This window comes from Cololabis saira, chromosome 14, assembly GCF_033807715.1.
Source record: "Cololabis saira isolate AMF1-May2022 chromosome 14, fColSai1.1, whole genome shotgun sequence".
In the NCBI taxonomy this organism is placed as follows: domain Eukaryota; kingdom Metazoa; phylum Chordata; class Actinopteri; order Beloniformes; family Belonidae; genus Cololabis; species Cololabis saira.
In genome coordinates this window covers 41,056,166-41,075,964 of record NC_084600.1, presented here as the reverse complement: position 1 = coordinate 41,075,964, position 19,799 = coordinate 41,056,166, and the positions used below count along the sequence as shown (strand labels likewise).

Here is a 19,799-nt window from a genome sequence, read left to right as displayed (position 1 = left end):
GGACTCTATACCGAGTCCCATGACACCACCCACGACTCTCAAACCATTCAAAAGTTATGGCAGAGAAAAGTATTCTAGGGGGCGCTGTTGAGCCGTTAAGCCACGCCCATTAATGCAAACCATTAAATATCAAATGTATCGCCAAGCCTGGCTTGCATGTAAAATTTGGTGACTTTTGGAGAACTATCAAATATGGACCAATCAGATGAAGGGGATGCGCGCTTTTTCGCGTCTAGCGTCGCCACGGTAACACTTTTGAAAAAGAAAAGTAATGCGCGTAGTCGCAAGATGAAGACGCACATTTTGAGGTATAACACACCTGGGTGCACGTTACGGTTCGGGCCGTATTAATTGCCGAAGGAATGGCATAAATTGCGCCAAAATTACACAATAAATTAAAAATGGCCGACTTGGAGTTCAGGGGTGTACCAGGGTGCTGAGCGTGTGAAAGTGACTGTTTTGGTTTTGATGAGAGCCAGCTGATCAAGACAGGAGGAGAGTGTATGGTTGTAGTAATCCACGAGGTCTGAGGGGTTGTCGGGTCACGGGGGAGGGGAGGCGGACATCTGAGTGGCAAGGGAGGCTGAGAGGGCAGAGGGGGAGATGGATTTGATTTTGCGGAAGGATATTTTGCGTGATTCTTTGGGAGTGGGGATGGGGATGGCGATGTTGATGTCCATAGTGATTGCCAGGTGGTCAGACACGTGGAGGTTGAAGCTGGAGAGCTGATTAATTGTGAGGCCAGAGGAGCAGACGAGATCCAGGGTGTGGCCGCTGGTGTGAGTGGGGAAGTCGATGTGTTGAGTGAAGTTGAGGCAGTGTAGCAGGTCCAGGAACTCAGTAGCAGGTTTACAATTTGCATCATTGACATGGAAGTTGAAATCACCCAGGAGGAGAACAGAGGGAGAGATGGAACAGAGCTGGGTCAGAAAATCAGTAAAAAAGGCGGCGGTGACAAGAGGAGTGGGGCCAGGTAGTTTGAAGGCAGTGTGTTCAAATGAAGGAATGTCGGGAATGGGGATGGAGGTTGTTTTAATGTCCTTTCTATATATTGCTGCAACACCGCCCCTCAGTGCAAGCTTTTTCAATGTAGGTGAAGTTGGGGGGAGTGGTCTGATTTAGAGAGAAATAGTCCAGGGGTTTGTGCCATGTTTCAGTTAGACAGAGGAAATCCAGAATGTTCAAGCATAAAAGACAACAAAAGAAACCCAGATGTGAGTCATTGTAGTGCTCTCTCCGCAACACTGCAGGTGTGCACAAGCCCGGCTCCCACGTTGGTCCAGGGGAGACTTTCAGCTACACCTGGCAGGTCCTGGAAGGCCCGTCTTCCTCCGACTCCCCCTGCATCCCCTACCTGTACTACTCTGCCACGGATCCCGTCCAAGACACCAACTCCGGGCTGGTGGGACCGCTGCTCGTCTGCAGGAGAGGAACGCTGGGGAACAACGGAATCCAGGTGATGTTTTATTAATCTGTTCATGCAATCCTACGCAGGAAACTCACAATGTTGGATCCAATGTTCATAGCATCGTAGCCAGAGGTGGGTAGAGGAGCCAAAAATTGTACTCAAGTAAAAGTACTGTTACTTCAGAATAATATGACTAAAGTAGAAGTAAAAAGTAGTCATCCAAATAATGACTTGAGTAAAAGTAAAAAAGTACTTGGTGAAAAAACTACTCAAGTACTGAGTAACTGTTGAGTAACGTCTGTTTTTTTTTTTTAACACAACCATTCAAACAGACAAAAGTATAAAATAATCATCTTCAGGCAAATTAAATCAATAAAAAAATAAAATAAATTAAAATTAATAAAAAATAGCTAAAACTAAAATAAGCTTAAAGTAAATTCAAGTACTTTAATAAATAATAAAATAAATAAAATAACAGAATAAAAAAATAAATTAAGCACAAGTAGCACAAAATTTCAAGCCTTTGTACTTTTCTTTTTTAACCAGGCAGAACTAGAACAAACATGAACTCATAGAAACTCTGTGTGTGTTTGAGTCTGTGTATATGTGACAAAACATGCAAAAACAAACATTTTTCCCAAAGAATCACCCAGTGATGTCATGAGATTGACGCGTACGTGGATAAAAGGGATAAAAGAAAAGTAACAGCTCAACGTAGCCTAATGTAGCGGAGTAAGAGGAACAGTTTCTTCTTCACAAATCTACTCAAGTAAAAGTAAAAAGTATAGTGATTCAAAACTACTCCTAAAAGTAAAACATTTCCCAAAATTTACTCAAATAAATGTAACGGAGTAAATGTAACTCGTTACTACCAGCTCTGCTCATAGCATTAGTTGTCTCATTAGTTTCTCTCTGCATAGCTTCACATCCTGACTGTTTCCTGGACTGTGTGCGTGTCGTTCAACAGACGGGTGTGGATAAGGAGTTCTTCCTTCTTTTCTCTGTCATGGATGAAAATCTAAGCTGGTATTTGGATGAGAATATTGAAATGTTTGCCCCTGACAACCTGACGAGGACTGATGAGGACTTTGAGGAGAGCAATAAGATGCATGGTAATGAGAGTCTTTCACGAACCTCAGTGTGTGAATCTCACTCTGCAAAAACTCAAAATCTTAAGAAGAATATGTGTCTTATTTCTAGTTAAAATGTCTCATTTTTAGTCAAAGAAAATCTCATTACACTTAAAACAAGACTCATCACTGGAAAAAACAAACAATTTCCACCTGTTTCAAGTAGATTTTGTAGTTTTTGCAAGTGAAATTACTGTGCTGTTTTTTTGTTTTATTTTGTTTTGTTTTGTAAAATTGTCTTGATCGGCCATTTTGTATTATTATTTCTGTTTTACTTGTTCATATTTACGTTATATATCATTTGCATGTTCGGAATAAATCACTAACTAACTAACTAACTAAGATTTTCACTTGAAATAAGTAGAAAAATCTGCCAGTGGAACAAGATTTTTTTGCTTGTAATGAGAAGATAAATCTTGTCCCACTGGCAAATTTTTCTACATATTTCAAGGGAAAATTTACTTGAAACAGATGAAAATTGTCAAATAACAAGTTATTTTTCTGGTGATGAGTCTTGTTTTAAGTGTAATGAGATTTTTTGACTTAAAATTAGACATTTTAACTAGAAATAAGAAATATTCCTGGTAAGATTTTGAGTTTTTGCAGTGCACTTGAACAAAGGTAGATTGAGGAAGACTGTTCCTAACATACCAGTCATTGTGAGATACAGGCCACATTTCTCTGACTTGGTTTCCTCTTCCCTTCCAGCTGTAAACGGGCTCATGTACGGGAACCTTCAGGGGCTGGAGATGTGTGCCGGGGACACGGTCATGTGGTACACCTTTGGGCTGGGCACAGAGGCCGACATCCACGGGGTTTATTTCGAGGGGAATACCTTCCAGAGACAGAGTACGACACGTGACACGGTCAGCCTGTTCCCTCACACCACGGCAGCCGCCGCCATGCAGCCGCACAGTCCAGGTTAGTCCTCCATAAACTGAAAGAAGGAAACATCCACGATCTGGGATCTGTCTGACAGCAAGTACTGGAGTTGAGGGGGATGAGAGGGGGATGGCATCCCCACCTGAAATAAAAACGGTCAAAATCATCCCCCCTGTAAAACTGCCATCACCCCTTTCCATCCCTTATGTCATTTCATCAATGAATGTGGTTTTACTGCTATTTCAACATTTAGAGCACGAGTCGGCAACCCAAAATGTAGAAAGAGCCATATTGAACCAAAAACACAAAAAACAAATATGTCTGGAGCCGCAAAAAATCTTGTATAAAAGTCTTGTATAAGCCTTAGAATGAAGACAACACATGCTGCATGTATCTATATTAGTTATAACTGGGGGAAGATTTTTTTTTCATTATGCACTTTGAGAAGTCGAAATGTCGAGAAAAAAGTCGAAATGTCGAGAAAAAAGTCGAAATTTCGAGAAAAAAGTCGAAATGTCGAGATTAATGTTGAAGAAAAATCTTGAGAAAAAAGTCGAAATGTTGAGAAAAAAGTCCAAATTTCATGAAAAAAGTCAAAATGTCGAGATTAAAAAGGAAAGGAAAAAGGAAGAAAAAAAGATAGAAAAAGAAAAAAAAGAAGAAAGAATAGAAAAAAAGGGAAAAAAGGAAAAAAAGAGAAGAAAAAAAAAGAAAAAAAAAGAAGAAAAAAAGGAAAAAAAAGTTAAAACATTTTTGGAGAAGCTCCAGAAGCCACTAGGGCGGCGCTAAAGAGCCGCATGCGGCTCTAGAGCCGCGGGTTGCTGACCCCTGATTTAGAGTCATCACCAGAAAAATAACACCAGAAAAATAACTTATTTGACAATTTTCACCTGTTTTAAGTAAATTTTCACTTGAAATAAGTAGAAAAATCTGCCAGTGGGACAAGATTTATCTTCTCATTACAAGCAAAAAAATCTTGTTCCACTGGCAGATTTTTCTACTTATTTCAAGTGAAAATCTACTTGAAACAGGTGAAAATTGTTGTGTTTCCCAGTGATGAGTCTTGTTTTAAGTGTAATGAGATTTCAGTGATCCATTTAACTTATCCTGTGAAGGACAGAGTCATATTGATAAGTTCAGAAAAGTGTTTTTATTGTTGTGTTTTGATGTATTTGATGTAAGCCCAGTGGATATTTAAAGCTTACAGAAGGCTGCATTTAACTGCTGCTATGTCATTCCTGCAGTATTTCTGCAGGTGTTTTGGTCAGTGCTATTATTTGTAATATATTATATTATTTGTAATCAGCACAAATTATCTGTCCCCATATGATAAAATCCACCATCCCCCCTGTATTTTTTTTTACAACTCGAGTACTGCTGACAGGCTTATATTCCTTGATAGATGTGCTTAAAATTCCTATGAAAATGTTTCCCTATGAGGCAGAGAAATGCAAACTGGAAATATCATTATCATCATATTTTTTTATTTGTTTATTCATTAGGATCCCCATTAGCCATCACTCCGTTGTGGGAGTAATGACTATTATTATTCCTGGGGTCCTCACACAGGACACAATTATATACATAATAAAAAATTTAAAAAAAGAACAAAAAGTATAGAATTATACATGGTAGTAACACGGAAAAAACTACAATATTGAAATAATTTACCACAGTGTCGACTACTAATTACAATTGGAAAAGATTGTTAAAACCTGTTTTCACACCAACTCAATACTTCGGCTTATGAAACCAAAAAACAGTCAAGATATTAGTCAGATATTATACACACACCTTTCTAAAATCATCTTTTTCCGTTTGTTTGTAAAACTACTTCTGCTTTCCAGTTCCTCTCTAACAGCTCTGCACAGCTGCTCTTCTGGGAGTGTTAGTTCAGCAGAGCTGATGTGAAACTGTTTCCTGCTTGTCTTGTGTCATGGTTATGTCTGTTATTGGTTGGCACTAGTTTATTCAAACTATATATACTGAATGTTTGAAGCAAACGCTGAACGTACTGTGAAACACGGGGGAGGTTTCGGTTTTGTTCTGAGGATCAGGACATGGCGTCGTGAATCTGTGCAGGGTACGATGAAATCTCAGGACTATCAAGGCCTTTGGGAGCAAAACGTGCTGCCCAGTGTCAGAAAGACTGATCTCAGTTGCAGGCAGTACTGGAGTTGATGGGGGGATGAGGGGGGATGAGGGGGGATGGCATCCCCCCTGAAATAAAAACGGTCCAAATCATCCCCCCCTGTAAAACTGCCATCCCTCCTTTCCATCCCTTATGTCATTTCATCAATGAATGTGGTTTTACTGCTATTTCAACATTTAGAGTCATCACCAGAAAAATAACTTATTTGACAATTTTCACCTGTTTTAAGTAAATTTTCACTTGAAATAAGTAGGAAAATCTATCTAAAAGATTTATCTTCTTATTACAAGCAAAAACATCTTGCTCCACTGACAGATTTTTCTACTTATTTCAAGTGAAAATCTACTTGAAACAGGTGAAAATTGTTGTTTTTTCCAGTGATGAGTCTTGTTTTAAGTGTAATGAGAATTTTTTTTACTAAAATGAGACATTTTAACTAGAAATAAGACAAATATTCTTGTTAAGATTTTGAGTTTTTGCAGTGATCCATGTTACTTATCCTGTGAAGGACAGAGTCATATTGATAAGTTCAGAAAAGTGTTTTTTATTGTTGTGTTTTGATGTATTTGATGTAAGCCCAGTGGATATTTAAAGCTTACAGAAGGCTGCATTTAACTGCTGCTATGTCATTCCTGCAGTATTTCTGCAGGTGTTTTGGTCACTGCTATTATTTGTAATATATTATATTATTTGTAATCAGCACAAATTATCTGTCCCCATATGATCAAATCCACCATCCCCCCTGATTTTTTTTACAACTCCAGTACTGGGAGTGGAAGAAAATACCCGTCTACGGGGGCAGAAGTCTCAGTGAGAGACACAGCAGTCGCTCGATTGAAACGGTTGCCTCAAAGGTTCTGCAGCTGAATATTGAAGTGATACTAGGATACTAGCTAATGTGATAAAGTTGATTGCATTATTTTGTTTTCTTTAAGGATTATTTTGAACTAAATTTCTAAAGGAATGTTCAATTTTCCTTCCTCAAATCTTAGTAAATGAATCACAGTTTTACTTTCAAGTTATTTCATTTGCGATTGTGGGTTTTTATTAATTTAATACAAGGCAACCAACAAAGCATTAAGACCTATAAACCTTTATAAGCTGACATATATATGACTGTTATAAACCTTATGAATGCAGCACATTGTAAAGCAGTAAATAATTCTACAATGAACTATTAAGTGTCACTTTCACTTACTTAAATTTAGAAATAGGAACATTGTGAAAAGCAGAAAAGGGAAGCGATCCTTGAAACCACCAAACAGTTTCTTGTGCAGTGTGAGTTTCCTGAAGTGAAAAGAGAAGTTTGAGGTATGAGGGAATAAATATAAAAGCACTTTACAAAAGATTTGCACTTTACAAAAAGAATCAGAAGGTTCATCGTGCTGGGTACCGTGCTCATACAAATCCTTTGTTTTTAAAATCGGGTATTTTAAAATTCTGGGACTTAGTTAAAATTAAAACGGGTCAGATTATGTTTAAAGTCTGGAAAAAAATTGTTACCAAGCAACATCCAAATAATGTTCGTGGTTAGACAGGAAATCGTAATTTTAAACAGCTTACCATCCATTTAACTGTGAAAAGTATGTACTGATCTGTCTGTGGTGTAAAACTGTGGAACAAACTAGATGAGGACGTGAAAATGTGCATTCACTCAAAACCATTTAAAAATAAGTATAAACAAACACTCTTGGCAGCTACAAAGGACTGGACAGCTAATTTTATTTATTTTTTTTTAGACAGGATTTTATTTAGTTATCATGTTTGTAATGTGGATTTTATTTATATAAATTCATATTAAAGTTAAATGTTCTGAATTTTTTAGATTGCATTGATTTATGGATTATGAATATTCTTATGGAATTGAATTTTGTATGAACGTGTGTGTGTATATATATGTATGTATATATATATATATATATATATATATATATATATATATATATATATATATTCATTCATTCATTCATTCATTCAATGAATAAAATACAATTACACACATATATACATTATATACATTATATATATATATATATATATATATATATATATATATATATATATATATATATATATATATATATATATATATATATATATATATATATATATATAGGACTGTCTCAGAAAATTAGAATATTGTAATAAAGTCCTTTATTTTTTGTAGTGCAAAAATGTCATACATTCTGGATTCATTACAAATCAACTGAAATATTGCAAGCCTTTTATTATTTTAATATTGCTGATTATGGTTTACAGTTTAAGATTAAGATTTCCAGAATATTCAAATTTTTTGAGATAGGATATTTGAGTTTTCTTGGGGCTGTAGGAGCACAGCTGGAAAGCGCTATATAAGTGTAAGACATTTACCATTTTTACCATTTACAATATTCTAATTTTCAGAGACAGTCCTGTATGTATATATATATATATATATATATATATATATATATATATATATATATATATATATATATAATGTATATATGTGTGTAATTGTATTTTATATATAATTGTATTATATACTTTTTAGCTTTGCTTCCTTCTGCTCCTTCACGAACATGCACTTCATCGTAATGTGCTTTTTTTTTATACATATTTTATTATATATACTTTGTCTTATGCTTGTGCATGTTTGAGACAAATCAAAATCAAATCAAATCAAAGTTGCACATCCCTCATGTTTCCCCATGTGTCTGTTCCAGGCGTGTACGAGGTGAGCTGCCGGACGACGGACCACTACTCCGCCGGCATGAGGCAACATTACACGGTCAACTTGTGCCCGGACAAGAAAGTGAACCGCACGGACGCCGAGCCGGCAAACATCGTCCAGTACTTCATCAGCGCAGAGGAGGTGGAGTGGGATTACTCCCCCGAGAGACGCTGGGAGCTGGAGAAGCACCACAGCCTGCCGGAGGACAGGTGGGGGTCTGGATTTGATTTGATTTTTATACATGTAAAACACTACAATTAAAATAGAAGACAAGAAAACAAAACAAAGCAAACAAAAAAACAACAAAACAAAGAGTTTCATCCTTTAACACTTAGGGCCAAATCCACAAAGAATAGATTGCGCCCGCATTTCCGCCGAAAAGACAGTATTTGCTCCACTATTTTTGCGTGTGGCAAATAGCGCTGGCCTTTGTGAATTAGACGGTTTTTGCAATGAGGCTTATTTGCATAGAAAGGGGGCAATTTTGCGCTGAATGTATGAATAATTTACATGCATGCAAATGGCACCGGCGCAGACTGCCAATATTTGCTTGGCAGCGCAGTTTGTGGAGCAATTCCCCCTTTGCGGGTGCTTTGTGAATTAGACGCTCTCTTTTTGTGTCATTTGCACCGGTTTAGCGGCCGCAAAAGCCGCGCAATCCTTTTGTCGATTTGGCCCTTAATATCTTAATTTACATGTGCAAAAAGGAGTAGGAAGAAGTGTAAACTTATTTAATCCTACCCCCATTCACTAATCATTATTTATAATAACTAACTATACTATAATTATACTCGCACAAATACCTATACATACATACACATATTTCTATATATTTGTACACACATGCCCATATAAATATTTATAGAAATATACGTATTTACACCATACTATCTCTAAATTAACTCCATCTGCTCCACATACATACATACATATACACATACACATACACATATATATATATATATATATATATATATATATATATATATATATATATATATATATATATATATATATATATATATATATATACAAATCTACCCCTTCACCCAATAGTGTTGTTTTTAGATTTGTTTTTAAACTGGTTAATTTGGTTTGGACATTGTTTTAATTCTGAATCCATCCTGTTCCATAGTTTAACTCCACTGACTGATATAGTAAATCTTTTCATTGTTGTTCGTGTTCTGCGAGTTCTCCTTAAATTACACCTCTCCTCTCTGTCATAAAACATTTCCTGTAGGTGAGATGGTAATACGTTGTTCCTAGCTTTATACATGAATTGTGCTGTTTGGAATTCCACTATGTCAAAAAAATTTGATTATTTTAGAATTGAAGAATAATGAATTGGTGTGTTCACGAAAACCACCATTATGAATTATCCTGATGGCTCTTTTCTGCAGTGTGAATAGCGGTTGCAGTGAACTTTTATACGTATTTCCCCCAAACCTCTAAACAGTAACTTAAATAAGGCAAAACCAGGGAACAGAACAGAAGAGTGATTTATTATCCAGAAATTGCTTTGTTTTTGCCAGAACTGAGATGCCTCTAGATACTTTGTTGTGATTGTGTTTAATATGAGATTTCCAGCAAATCTTGACATCTATAATTACCCCAAGAAATGTAGTTTCATGTGCTATAACACCACGTTGGGATGATGATGAAGCCTGTGATTAGTGGGACTTATTACTGTTTGTTAACCGAAGCTAATCCCCCCCGTGTCTCCCAGTCCGGGCGAGATCTTTGTGGGCAGAGGCGGGACCAGGATCGGCTCCCGCTATAAGAAGGTGGTGTACAGAGAATACACCGACGACTCCTTCACCCGGCAGAAGAAACGGCCGGCCCGCCAGCAGCACCTGGGCATTCTGGGTAAGTGAGGAAAATCAAACAGCTCATGACATTTAAAAAGAGGAAGACGAACAGAAAAACAGAGTTGACATGCAATAAATAAATAAATATAAACACACTGCTGGTCCAAAAAATATGAATTGCTGGTAGTTGCTGGTAGTTTGCTAAAGTTCATTCATTCATTTCACTTTATTTATTTTGTGTAGAGGGACATCGTACAATGATAAACATTTTAGGCAAGGCAAGTTTATTTATCTGTATAGCACAATTCAACACAAGGTAATTCAAAGTGCTTTACATCAACACTAAAAGCAGCAAGACACAATTAAACAGTAAATAACAAATAAAATGATAAGAAAAGAGGTCAAATAATAAGAAATAAAATGATAAGAAAAGAGGTAAAATGATAAAAAGCACAAGTTGTTTAAAAATAAGGGCAGTAGTACAGCAGGTAAGTATTTAATTTAGGAGTACACTTCAGTAAACAGTCATTTTACAATTTTAAAAACAGTAATTAGAGCCAAAAGACTAATTTGCGTTGGCACTCCCCCTGCAAGACTTAGTAAAAAGATACAATCAACATTACACGATACACAAAACAACAATTAAAAATCGCAGAACACTGCAATTGTTAATACAAAAAAACAATTAATGAACGCACAAATTTGAGACGTTTAAAGCCATTCCTTGAGATTTCCCTTAAAGGAAGAGTATGAGGGACAATCCCTTATTGTAGATTTATTTTCCCTCCTACAACAGATAAACATTCATCCCAAAGGTGGTTCTTCTATGTTGTATCTCAGTCACCTCTATCACACGCCGAGTTTCATACACCCACAGATTTCCTTCCTCTTTCAGCGGCGCTGGTGCAAAACCATGAAGCGGTTTGTACACCGTGCTGGCATATCTGAGGGTTTTGAAATTTTGGAGGCTTAAAAATGTATGTTTTTTTTAGATATTACAAGTATAAAATGTATGGAAGAGTATTAGGGCCAGGCAGGAGAAAAAATATTTGAGAGGGGAAGATTTTTTTTTTACTGTGCACTTCGAGAAAAAAGTCGAAATGTCGAGAATAATGTTGAAATACAATTTCTGGAATAGTCAAAAATTCATGTATAAAGTCAAAATTTCGTGAATAAAGTCAGAATTTCGAGAATAAAGTTGAAATACATTTCGACTTTTTTCTCGAAATTGTAATGCAACATTATTCTTCACATTTCAACTTTTTTCTCAGCATTTCGACTTTTTTTCCACTTTTTTCTCGACATTTCGACTTTTTTCTGGACATTTCGACTTTTTTCTCGAAATGCATAATGAAAAAAAAAATCTTCCTCCTCTAAAATATTATTTTTATTTTTCTCCTGCCTGGCCCTAATACTCTTCCCTAGAAATTAATGTGTTTTTTTTGTCTAAGATGTTTAGTCCTTTTTTATAAGATAAGATAAGATGAGATAAGATAAGATAAGATAATCCTTTATTTTCTCCCTCAGTGGGGAAACTCAGTGGGGGTATAATTACAGAAATATGAGCAGTATATACAGTAGACTGAAAGAAAAGAAACAGTGCAAAAAAAGCAGGTAGAGTGTGTGTGAGGTAGACTGGCAGATATTGCACATATGATATTGCACATCTTATGTTATTGCATAAGTTATTGTCCGTTAGCTTCTGAGAGCAGTCCTGGTTGTAAGTCTGATGGCAGCGGGGAGGAAGGACCTGCGATGCCTCGCAGTGGTGCATCGCGGGTGACGAAGCCGGTCACTGATGGAGCTCTCCAGGGTTCTCCAGGGTTATAAAGGATTTCAATCGGCTTGAATGCTGTGGAACATGCCAGCTAGATAGGCAATAGTCGATGTGTGAAAGTGCATCATGTGCAGTGGGGATTGGCGGTATGGACTAAAAAATGTATCACAATAATTTCTGGCATTTATCCCAATAACGATAAAAATGACGATGAAAAAAAATACCAATACAAAAAGTGTCATCAATGGGAATATTTCTTTCTTTCTTTCTTTCTTTCTTTCTTTCTTTCTTTCTTTCTTTCTTTCTTTCTTTCTTTCTTTCTTTCTTTCTTTCTTTCTTTCTTTCTTTCTTTCTTTCTTTCTTTCTTTCTTTCTTTCTTTCTTTCTTTCTTTCTTTCTTTCCTTCTTTCTTTCTTTCTTTCAGGCTCATTTCTTTCTTTCTTTCTTTCTTTCTTTCTTTCTTTCTTTCTTTCTTTCTTTCTTTCTTTCTTTCTTTCTTTCTTTCAGGCTCATTTCTTTCCTTCTTTCTTTCCTTCTTTCTTTCTTTCAGGCTCATTTCTTTCTTTCTTTCTTTCTTTCTTTCTTTCTTTCTTTCTTTCTGGCTCATTTCCTCAATTTATAGTTTTTACCATGAGATACAAATTCTTACCGTGGGGAATTGTTTTGACGGTTTATCGTAAACGGTAAAATATCACCCATTCCTAATGTGCAGATAAAAGTCCCAGGTCAGTTAGTCTAACAAGTCTAGCTCCAGGTCTCCCCTGGAGAGTTGTTGATGTTGATTTGTCATCAGATCAAACTGAGGGTGATTTTCATTCCCTATCGCCCCCCGAAGGCCCGATAATCAAAGGAGAGGTGGGAGAGCAGATCGTGATCACGTTCAAGAACAAAGCCAGCCGGCCATACTCGATCAGCGCTCACGGAGTCCGAGCTAGTGGAGCTCACGTTCCTGCTCAACCCGGTGAGAGGAAGATCAGTCATTATACCGCCAATGATGAGCAAGGGAATTGTATTTATTCATCTTTTCTTTCGTCTTCAGGCAAGATTATTGAGCTGACGTGGGACGTTCCTGAGAGCTCGGGGCCGGGGGTCTCAGACCCCACCTGCATCAGCTACGCCTATCACTCCACCGTCCACTTCATCAAGGTACGGCCCTGGAGGAAGAGCATCCGTCACTACACTAGGGTTGCCAACCGTCCCCTGAAAAACAGAATCGTCCCGTATTTATAAACTAAAGTACGCATCCCGTATTGAGCTGAAAAGGGACGTACTTTGTCCCGTATTACTGTGAGAGTCAAAAAATAGTCCGAAAATGCCAATGGAAAATGGCATTGAGCTGTTGAGTTCATAAGTTATTTTTTTTCTATTTTACTACAACTGTAGCTACAGTCATGTCCTTTGTACGATAAAGGGCCAATCCCAATACACCCCTACTTTCTACCACTAGCCCTAAAAATGAGTAGGGTCCTTGTAATGTTCCCTAGGGATTGGGACACCACTCGCTACGTCACTGCGTGGTTTACGTTCGGGTACGTAAGCGACTGCGTAGTTACGTTTGCACATACATCACACCATATCAGGAAGCCCAGAGATAAAAGCTGTTTTAATTTCCGCTGTAGCGCTGTTAATATGCCACTTTATTAAGTTTTAATATTTTTTCAGGCGTAAAAGTAACCGTTAAGATCCCCAACCTGGGCTCAGTTTATCCAAATAACGCCTGTTAAGAAATTTGATCTGATGTTTTCAGGGATGAGAACAGCCTGCCGGCTCGGGAGCTGATTTATGGTTCTGTGTTAAATCGACGTAGGCTCTCTATTCTGGCGAGATCTGAAAAGATTTCGCAACAACGGGCAAACGAGTGATTATGTACATTCACTGAGTGAATATTATGAAAGTAAAATATATATTTCTCGCTAGAAATGTAATCAAAACGCATTTTTATGCAGAAACTAACTCAAAATATTGATTTTATTCACTAAAAAATAAGAAATGTCCGCCATGTTTTTTGTTTGATTCAGTCTGCAAATGATGCCCTCGGTCAGCGAGTCAGTATCTGAAAACCCTCACTCTGAAGGGCCAGATTCATACACACTAGCCCTCGTTTTGGCAACTACCCCTAGATGCAAAGAGGAATTGGGACACCACTACCCTCACGGGAACGCGCAAAATTTAGGGGAAATGCTGAAAAGTAGGAGTAGGGGAGGATTGGGACTTATATTAGGGCCAAACTAAGACAAAATAAAATTGGAAATTACGAGAATAAAGTCATAATAATATGAGAATAAAGTCGTAATATTATGAGAATAAAGTCGTAATTTGTTTTCAAAAATATGCATCTAATTCAATTCAGGTCAAATCGTAAAAAAAAATCGTTTCACTCACAAAAAAAGGGGCTGAAAAAATTCACCATGCCAGGAAGGGTGAAGGGAACCGGGTTGGCCGGCCCGGCCGATGAGGTGTCCCTTATGCATTTTTCAGGGCGTTGGCGACCCTACACACCACATTCCTGACCGACGGGTCCGTCCGAGCGTTTGTGGTGTAACCTGTTCCCGTGTTTCCGTGCAGGATCTGTACAGCGGCCTCCTGGGCCCGCTGGTCGTCTGCAGGCCGGGGACTCTGGGCCGGGGCCGGGGCCGGGGCCCCGACAGGCAGAGGACCGACATCGAGCAGGAGTTTGCTCTGCTCTTCATGGTGTTTAATGAAAATGAGTCGTGGTACTTGGACGACAACATCAAAACATATCTGGGCAAAGACCCAGGAACCTTTGAGCCCGATGACGACTTTGAGGAGAGCAACCTGATGCACGGTGAGAACTGTTGCAAACTAAAGCAGCACGATGTACGTTTGGTTTACTCATGTTTGAAAATGTTGATTTTATTTGAAGATTTTATTTCATGCATGCATGTTAAAAAAGCGTACAAAAAAGTGAAAAAAAAAGAATACAAATATATATATATATATATATATATATATATATATATATATATATATATATATATATATATATATATATATATATATATATATATATATATATATATATATATTTGTGTGTGTATGTAGAACACTTAACTCAATAATAGTTCATGGATCCACCAACATGCGCAAAACGGAGTATAGGAATGAAGTAACCACTTATCGAGTCCTACCCCTGAATCTTACATACAGTACATTCTTCTAACATTCTTACATATAGCAACACGAGTTTCAATAACTGTTCTATACAGTGATATAATACTCAATTATATGTATAATTAAATATAGTCAAAATGAAACAAATCAAGGCAAACAAAAGAAAACAAAACAAATGCCCAGCATTTATTTGTGCTACTATGTATGTATGTATGTATGTACTAATAGAAGTAATTATAATGCATAGTATTACATTATCATTACTTTACTATAATACTACAATATAATAGAGAACAATAGACAGCAATGGTATAACAATATAATTGAATTAGTATATAAGAGTAGATATGCTATATATATACACTGGTTCATATATTTACCTCCAATTATATACATAAAAATGTTCTGCACTATAAGGCGCACCTAAAAGCCTTTAATTTTCTCAAAAACCGACAGTGCGCCTTATATATGATCATTACGGTAATTTCTGTTACTGTAGTCAGGGGGATTGTGGGTAATGTAGTTGGTGTTGGTGAAGTAATGGCTCTAAAAACGTCAGGAATCGTCACAGACGTTCAAGACAACAGCAGCGACGCTGACTCGCATAATGGCGACTTTGACGAGACGGAGCAAAGCTGGTTTTTATTTTGTTAATAAAGTTTGACATACGGTACTTTTCTTCTTGTTTTTCTTTTTTGCATTTGCTGTAGGATTTTGTAGCATTTCCTGTAGCGCAGCTCCATCAGGTAGATACGTAACTCAACCCCAGCCCCTATAGTACGGTATTTTACCAGATATTTAGTGCGCCTTATAATGCGATGCGCCTTATAGTGCGGAAAATACGGTATAAATCTATATATCTACACATAAATATAAATCAATATGTATTAATAGAGATATAGATACACAAATACTGTACGTATAATACAACTCAATATATCCACATATAACATATCTAGACTATGTCTATATGTTATATGGATTTGATTTAAAAGAAACGGTTACCGGTAATTACTTTTAGGAAGCATTGTCTCGCTGTCAGGGTCTCCAGTTCCTTCTGTTGGCAAAAGAAACAAAAAAAAACAGCTATGTTTTTGCAGCACTTTTCACACTTTTCACACTTTTTCAGCAGAAATTAAAGTAGCTCAAAGCTCAAAGGAGGTCGAGGTGGAGATGATACGACCCGTCTGGGCGTCAAACCGGCCCCTCAGGGTCCACTTCTGTAAAAAGAAAACACCAAGGAGGCAGAAATGAGGCTGAAATCTGATCCCAAGAGAGTTTTTGAGGGAAAACATGTTTTTAAAACCGAAGAAACTGGTCCCGGGGGATCGTGATGGATTGTTGTCAAAGAAGATGTGATGCAACTCTGTGGAAAACACGACGGCGTCAAGTTACAAGGAAGGTCTTAAAAATGTCTCACTTTAAACTCCTGACGTGTTGCCTTTGTACAGTGTTTTTCAAATCAAATCAAACTTTATTTATTCAGCATTTTTCATACAATAGTAACACAAAGTGCTTTTCATAAATAAATAAAAATTAAAAAAGTCAAAAAAAAAATTATATATATATATATATATATATATATATATATATATATAGAAAAAAAAATATATATAGAAAAAATGAATAAATATATATATATATATATATATATATATATATACATAATAAAATAAATATACATGATATATTAAAATATATATATGATATATAGTATATATTAAAAATGCATATATACAAAAATAAAAGAATAAGTCCATGATAAAATTAATTGAAAAATAAGTAGTCAAAATAATAAGAAATAACTAGAAAACAATTCAGTTATAAGCTGAACTAAAAAGGAAGGTCTTGAGCCGCTTTTTTAAAATGTCAAAAATGTTACGGAGGATTTTCCATCTTTACAGTAAAAACAACATTAAAATAAACCTAAAAAGTTAAGATAAAAGAATAAGTCCATGATAAGAAATAAACTAAACCACACTAATAAAATAGATAAAATTCAGTTACATATAAGCTGAAGGTTTTGAGCCTCTTTTTAAAAATGTTAAGGAGGATTTTCCATCTTTTCATTATATTTTATGCAATATCCTGATTTCTTTAGTTCTTGTTTTGGGAAACCCCTGCTCACATCTGTATCAGCTGAAAGTCCAGGGAGCTGCTGGTCTGATAGTCTCCATCTGCTCGTTAGAGTCTAATAAAGCTGATGTTTGTGTTGTTCTTCCTCTTCCTGGCGGCGGCTTGGTCTCCCACAGGGATCAACGGTAAACTGTACGGGAACCTGCACGGCCTGGTCATGACACAAGGCCAGAAGGTGGACTGGTATTTACTAGGGATGGGGAACGAGGTGGACATGCACACGGTCCACTTCCACGCCGAGACCTTCACATACAAGGTCGGTTCCTCTCTTCTCTACGGAAGAGTATTAGGGCCAGGCAGGAGAAAAAATATATATATTTTAGAGGAGGAAGATTTTTTTTCATTATGCACTTGGAGAAAAAAGTCGAAATGTCGAGAAAAAAGTCGAAATGTCGAGAAAAAAGTCGAAATGATGAGAAAAAAGTCGAAATGTTGAGAAAAAAGTCAAAATTTCGTGGATAAAGTTAAAATGTTGAGAAAAAAGTCGAAATTTTGAGAAAGAGGAAGGAAGAGGAGGAAGATTTTTTTTTCATTATGCACTTGGAGAAAAAAGTCGAAATGTCGAGAAAAAAGTCGAAATGTCGAGAAAAAAGTCGAAATTTTGAGAAAAAAGTCGAAATGTTGAGAAAAAAGTCGAAATGTTGAGAAAAAAGTCAAAAAGTCGAGATTAATGTTGAAGTACAATTTTGAGAAAAAAGTCGAAATGATGAGAAAAAAGTCGAAATGTTGAGAAAAAAGTCAAAATTTCGTGAATAAAGTTAAAATGTTGAGAAAAAAGTCAAAATTTTGAGAAAAAAGATGAAATGTCGAGAAAAAAGTCGAAATGTTGAGAAAAAAGTTGAAAAGTCGAGATTAATGTTAAAGTACAATTTTGAGAAAAAAGTCGAAATATTGAGAAAAAAGTCAAAATTTCGTGCATAAACTTAAAATGTTGAGAAAAAAATAATTTCGACTTTTTTTCTCGAAATTGTATTTCAACATTAATCTCGACATTTCGACTTTTTTCTCAACATATCAACTTTTTTCTCGAAGTGCATAATAAAAAAAAATCTTCCCCTCTCACACATTTTTTCTCTTGCATGGCCCTAATACTCTTCCGTACTTCTCCTACTTTCAAATCTCAGTTGTCAAATAAGGGAAGTTCCTGGGCTTGAGTTTATGTTTCCTCTTCTCTGTTCCTCTTCTGCACGGCCTGGCAGACGGACCGGGTGCACCGCGCTGACGTGTTTGACCTCTTCCCCGGGACCTTCCAGACCGTGGAGATGGTGGCGGGGAACCCGGGGACGTGGCTGCTCCACTGCCACGTGACCGACCACATCCACGCCGGCATGGAGACCACGTTCACCATCCAAGGTGTCTCTGCGGCTCATTATGAAGCTTTCACTCACTCCAGATACACTGAATAACTTATAACTTATCTCTCTTTGTGTCTTCTTCCATTCCAGAGAGTTCCTCACGAGGTAAGATAAGATTTGATTTGATTTGATTTTATTTCGAACATGCAAGTTAAAAAAAGAGTCCAAAAATGTAAAAAAACAGAATACAAATATCAAAACAAAATCAAAACAAATCAAAGCAAATAAAACAAAACAAACGCCCATCATTTAGTTGTGCTATATGTATGTATGTAATAATAGAAGTATTTATAATGCATAGTATTACATTATCATTACTTTACTATAATACTACAATATAATAGAGAACAATAGACAGCAATGGTATAATAATACACTTGAATAACTATATAAGAGTAGATATGCTATATATACTGGTTCATATATTTACTTCCAATTATATACATAAAAATAACTATAAATCTATATATCGACATATCTACATATAACTATAAATCAATATATATATTAATAGAGATATAGATACACAAATACTGTACGTATAATACAACTCAAGATGCATTGTTTTGGCTAAGTGTCTTCCGTTATTTAATCTTTATAATTCCTGTTGTAAACGTCTTAAAAGCATTAAACTACACAAAGAAATTACTTGCAGACTTGGGATCATGAGTAACACTGGAGGTTATCACAGAATATTAGGATTTTTTATTAGTTTAAGACTTTTCCTATATCCACCTTTATGCGCCACAACGATAGATGTGCAATAAAAGGCTTTCAGCATTAATATAAAGAGGTTTTAGGAAAATACGGTATTAAGCATTTAAGAATTACATCCAAATCAAAGTTTATTTAGACGAGACAATGCATATTAATGAACACTACATTTAGCAGTGTAAATACACCGGATTTTAGCAGAAACACTAGTTTCCACCCGCAGTCCCCACAGAAAACATTAAAAAAATTCAGTCGAACAGGGGAACAAACATAAAACTTACATAGTAGCAAAATAGATTTAGGAGCATTTAAAATAAGTATGGCTTTTAAATGCTAAAGTGACTTAAGATTAAGAAAAAAAAATGCATATTACAATAATAAAAAGACCAGCGATGGTGATATTATGGTACTGAGAGTATCCAAGTTGTGTGACATACAAAGTGCGTCACACAACTCCCACAAGTATTTGGAATTTTAAATACGAACTGTTATTTTTGAGACTTGAATGAAAATCCTTTTGCCGTCCCTCCCTGCCTGGAGTCTGGAGTCAGACGGATGCTGACCCTCCTACCTGGAGATGTTTCAGCCTCCAC

The 19,799-nt window shown here is 36.3% G+C and overlaps 1 protein-coding gene across 1 annotated transcript in view; it reads left to right on the top strand.

Moving 5' to 3' along the window:
* hephl1b (hephaestin-like 1b) overlaps window positions 1–19,799 on the top strand; it is a 54,332-nt gene that overhangs the window by 31,070 nt on the left and 3,463 nt on the right. Inside the window, exons 9-19 of the mRNA XM_061740626.1 lie at window positions 1,251–1,456; window positions 2,376–2,520; window positions 3,247–3,459; window positions 8,278–8,494; window positions 10,012–10,151; window positions 12,705–12,830; window positions 12,909–13,015; window positions 14,435–14,675; window positions 17,254–17,393; window positions 18,337–18,490; window positions 18,583–18,597. Coding sequence (XP_061596610.1) covers window positions 1,251–1,456; window positions 2,376–2,520; window positions 3,247–3,459; window positions 8,278–8,494; window positions 10,012–10,151; window positions 12,705–12,830; window positions 12,909–13,015; window positions 14,435–14,675; window positions 17,254–17,393; window positions 18,337–18,490; window positions 18,583–18,597 — 1,704 coding nt within the window. The remainder of the gene's footprint in view (window positions 1–1,250; window positions 1,457–2,375; window positions 2,521–3,246; window positions 3,460–8,277; window positions 8,495–10,011; window positions 10,152–12,704; window positions 12,831–12,908; window positions 13,016–14,434; window positions 14,676–17,253; window positions 17,394–18,336; window positions 18,491–18,582; window positions 18,598–19,799) is intronic.